We start from the raw sequence: 4,100 nt of genomic DNA, 5'->3' as shown, positions 1-4,100 counted from the left end.
GGATCAACACTCATGCCTGTTAAGTGTGTGAAAAGACCTAGGAATCTATATTTTCTTTGACTTGTGGTGGAGCGCCTACGTTGAACCCATTTTAAACAAGGCAAATAAAATGATCCTGAGTGTAGTCTACAGAACGCTAGCTTGGGTTCTCAAATCTGGAAGCTAAATCTCCATCCTGTATAAGTCCTTAGTGCCCCCTATCCTCGAATATTTGGCTCCGATTTGGTGTCCTTCAAAGATATTCTAGCACTTGAAAAAGTCCAGAGGAGAGCATCTCGCCTTGCGCTTGGACAAAGACGGGAGAAGGACATATGCATGCGCTATATGGAATCTATCCAAGCATGAAAACCTGGAAAACTACGTCTTAATTCGAATGCTGCGGAGCGGCCGGAAATACAAAAATCCTGTAGTGGGGGATTACGGATACGCACTCACAAATAAAATAGAATCACTAATTCTTCTCCAGTATCAGAATTTATTTAAAAGAAAACGGCAACAATCAAACTTTGCATGCAGAATATTAAGCATTGCGACTATCGACGAACCAAACATCCAATGCTTTACTTATGACCAGAAATGCAAGTTCACAAAGTGTCCCTTAAAGTCTAAGCATGTGCTTCCTGTTTTCAACAATAAGGTGACAGTGTCACGGTGTTAGCGTTATTCCAGTTCAGTTTGTTGTAAATGCAGCTGTTTTTCTTTACTTGAGGACCGGAATAGGCCAGTTTCGTATTCTAACGGGTTGGATTGGATCGAGCATGAAATGGAGGCTAATGCTGGGGAATCTTTTCACATGCAAATTATTTTCCCCGCATTAGCCTCCATTTCATGCTAGATCCAGTCAAGCCGTGAGAATACGAAACTGGCTTATTTAGGGGACACTTTGTGATGTCAATTGTCTGTATTCTTAGCGTAGAGGCCAGCCGAGCAGTCGTCAACATCAAAACTTAAATCTCCTACAGCAAGTGTCTGACAAAGTACAAGTGGAGTGCGATCAGTTCTTGATAATGGAGTGAAATCGAGGGTTTTGAAGAAATGATCGTGCGTGAGTACACGATCCTGCAATAGTTTCAGATTGAACTTGCAGTATACCCGAACGAATGAACGAATGAACAAACGAATAAATGACGTGTGCAGAGCTAACTACTCAGTAGATTTCGCGGGGTGATACAGAATTACCGCAGGGGACCAATTCTAATTAATCCACATTCTTTCGATTAACACCCTATCCAAAATGACACTATTCAAATATTGTAGCTTGAAAGATTAAGTATAGAACGCAGGGACCGGAGGGAAGGGTTCAGTTGAGCCTTAAATATATACATTTTTTCACTTTATCAATTTGAAATACTCATTTATTATAACACGGCTAAATTAACAGGCTATATTAGATAAAAATACATTACTATGTACTCTTTTTATTTTTTAATTAATATCATATCCTTGTCTTTGTGTTTTGCAGCATCCTCTGAACAAATTTGTTTTTAAATTATTAAGCCCTATCTGTTTTATCTTTTCTCCATGACTGCCACACCCTGTAACAAATGAGCACAAAGAAAACATTGAAAAAACGATTAGATCGAGTTTAAGATATAATCGGAGTGAGAGAGAATAAGCCATGTTGAATCATGATTGAGGATGCAGACACCTTGCACCCTTCCTTCATTTGTAAGAATAGAACTCTACCAGCCACGTCGACTTCTTTTGTATTTGATGAAAATCTTTCAGTATTTGGTTAAGCCCTGGGGATTACAAAGCAGGAATACAAAGGCCGACAGTGTACTGCTTATATAGTTCGACTCGGAAAGTTCTTAGAGTAAGTATCTCGTCAGTCTTCCAAGAATAAACAGACTGATTAAATCTGGAACGTTCTTAAATAGTGATTTATAGATTAATGAAATCGTTGCGTAAAGGATAGATAGATAAACCATTACACTTTGCAGCCAAAGACCGAATTGCGTGCAGCAAAGGAAAGTATACAAAATAAATATTATAAGTATGTAAGTATAAATATTTGTAAAATAATCCTGGAAAAAATACAAGCATGGCATAAGTTTCAGTTATATATGTATACAAAAACATCTTAAGATATACTACGGCTTGATGTTAGAATATATAAAATATACAATCCCAAGAATTACTAATAATAATAAGCTATGACTTGACTTATGATAAAGGAACTTCTAAATCGATCAAAGATTCAGACTGTTTTCAGTTACCGCCCATGGTGATACGTTTAGAGTGTGTTATCCCATGCAAACTAAATATATTATTTTAGGCTGTTTGTCCATGCACCAAAACGGATCAGACAGTCCAGTTGGAGACCAGTCTAATTAAAACCGGTTTCAACCTAGACCACTTGCTAGAAATAACTCACTAAATAGGTGCCGCGATTCGTTGCCTGAAGGAAGTGAACCTTGGCGATGACTAATCGAAATTAGAATGCTGCATTTTGATTGGCTACGCTACTAGAGGACTATTAGTAATAGTCCTCGAGTAGCGAAAAGCGTGACGTTTTCTTTCGTTTTATTCCCAAATAAATATATTTTCAACTTGCATTTGCTAATTTTATCATTGCCTTTTCTGGCCCGACTCGTTGGATGATACTAAAGCAATTAGACTCCCTTCGCCCTCAAGGGCCACGGGTCAATAGCCATTCCGCTTCTCCTCATGGGCTGTTGACCCGTAGCCCGCAAGGGCTATGGGTCTAATTGTTAAATAAACTGCATAGATTAGCATTATTAGGCTTTCGCTGACCTTTACAGAGCTGAACTGGGTCCAGTGTCCCACTCGGTCAAATTACACAGTCTTCAACCTGGAGCACGGTAACTTGTCAATGACCAAACTGTTTATTTTCTTGGTCTGTAGAAAATGAAGAAAAATCATTATACGACACAGTTTCAATTCCGATATGTCTAGGCAGCAACAACACTTCCTTGCTAAACTGACTTAGTAACTTTCACTGAGTGCCGTCATAGCAACAAAGTCGAAGAAATTACTACTGCCAGACACAAGAACCGGAAATAATTACATCAACCAATACTATTTAGAAATCACTCGTTGGATTCGGTTTTGTGATCATATTCAGAGGAAAGTGAAAGCAGTGAGTCTTGGAAAGTGGAATAAGCCTCGGCCAAAGACCGACTTCAGTTATCGCCTCATTATATAGTTTTTTAGAGCTGTCATTTGAAGCCTGCATTTCCTTCTTTTCGAACAAGAAAAATATTTATTCCCACGTCAGGGCAGCGCAATTCGCACAATCCAGAACGCGTTCAAGCTACGTTCTTGCAAGGCTCTCCCAGGGACTGAGACAGAGAGAAAGCCTGCTCGCGCGGCTAGCCACATTAGATGGTGGATTTTCCCGCAAAACTTGGTCTAAAAATATACACTTTTCTGACGCTGATCGGAACAAACCAGACTCTTATAATCTTGGGTAATGGACTCTTGAGATCATTTATATATGAAAGACAGTGAGTACACTGAGGTGTGAGTAACCTGCGATCAGGCGTACTTTTCCTTAGACGTGGTGCGAAAAGGTACGCCTGATACAATTTCTTAACGAGTCGTCTGTCGGTAGTCCAGAATCTGGACTTTACTCTGATTGGCCGAAAAACAAGAGAGCTCTTGGAGCCTCGCTCCGATTGGTTACAGAATTGCAAATCATACTTCTTGTAAATCGGTTAATTGCTGATTAAATTATGGCCGCCGCGAAGGATTTGAACACAAGTGATGTTTAGGCTCTGTTTACAGCTGCTGTTGCTTCGACCTCTGATTTTTTCTCAAAAACCTTTAAAGGAAGAGCGGAGAGAATGCATCCGGAGAATGGTTTGAGTAAAAGAAGACATTACAGTTGTACTTCCTACGGGGTTTGGCAATAGTGTTATTAATACAGGCCCGAACATTCTAGAAGAAAATGCATCGCTCTTCTTCCACCAACTCGAAAACGTTTATAGTTGTGGCAAGTCCGTTGGAATATATTCGGAAGCAACAAGTTGCGAATCCAAAAAGAACCGAATAGAACTTTAGGGCTGCCACATTCGGTGAATCAGCCGAGCTTGAGAGAGAAATTTGACACTGTTTACGGAATCGCTGAACAGTCT

General features: G+C 39.7%; 1 protein-coding gene across 1 annotated transcript in view; it reads right to left on the bottom strand.

Moving 5' to 3' along the window:
• Positions 1–1,405: 1,405 nt before the first annotated feature.
• LOC138037425 (adhesion G protein-coupled receptor B1-like) overlaps positions 1,406–4,100 on the bottom strand; it is a 41,609-nt gene continuing 38,914 nt past the window's right edge. The window contains exons 24-25 of the mRNA XM_068883353.1: positions 2,758–2,862; positions 1,406–1,535 (exon numbers count right to left, since the gene is read on the bottom strand). Of these exons, the coding sequence (XP_068739454.1) occupies positions 2,800–2,862 (63 nt within the window). The 3' untranslated portion in view covers positions 1,406–1,535; positions 2,758–2,799. The remainder of the gene's footprint in view (positions 1,536–2,757; positions 2,863–4,100) is intronic.

Source organism: Montipora capricornis, chromosome 2 (assembly GCF_036669925.1).
Source record: "Montipora capricornis isolate CH-2021 chromosome 2, ASM3666992v2, whole genome shotgun sequence".
In the NCBI taxonomy this organism is placed as follows: Eukaryota; Metazoa; Cnidaria; class Anthozoa; order Scleractinia; family Acroporidae; genus Montipora; species Montipora capricornis.
Note: the sequence above shows the minus strand (reverse complement) of the source record. Positions and strands in the feature narration are given on the sequence as shown.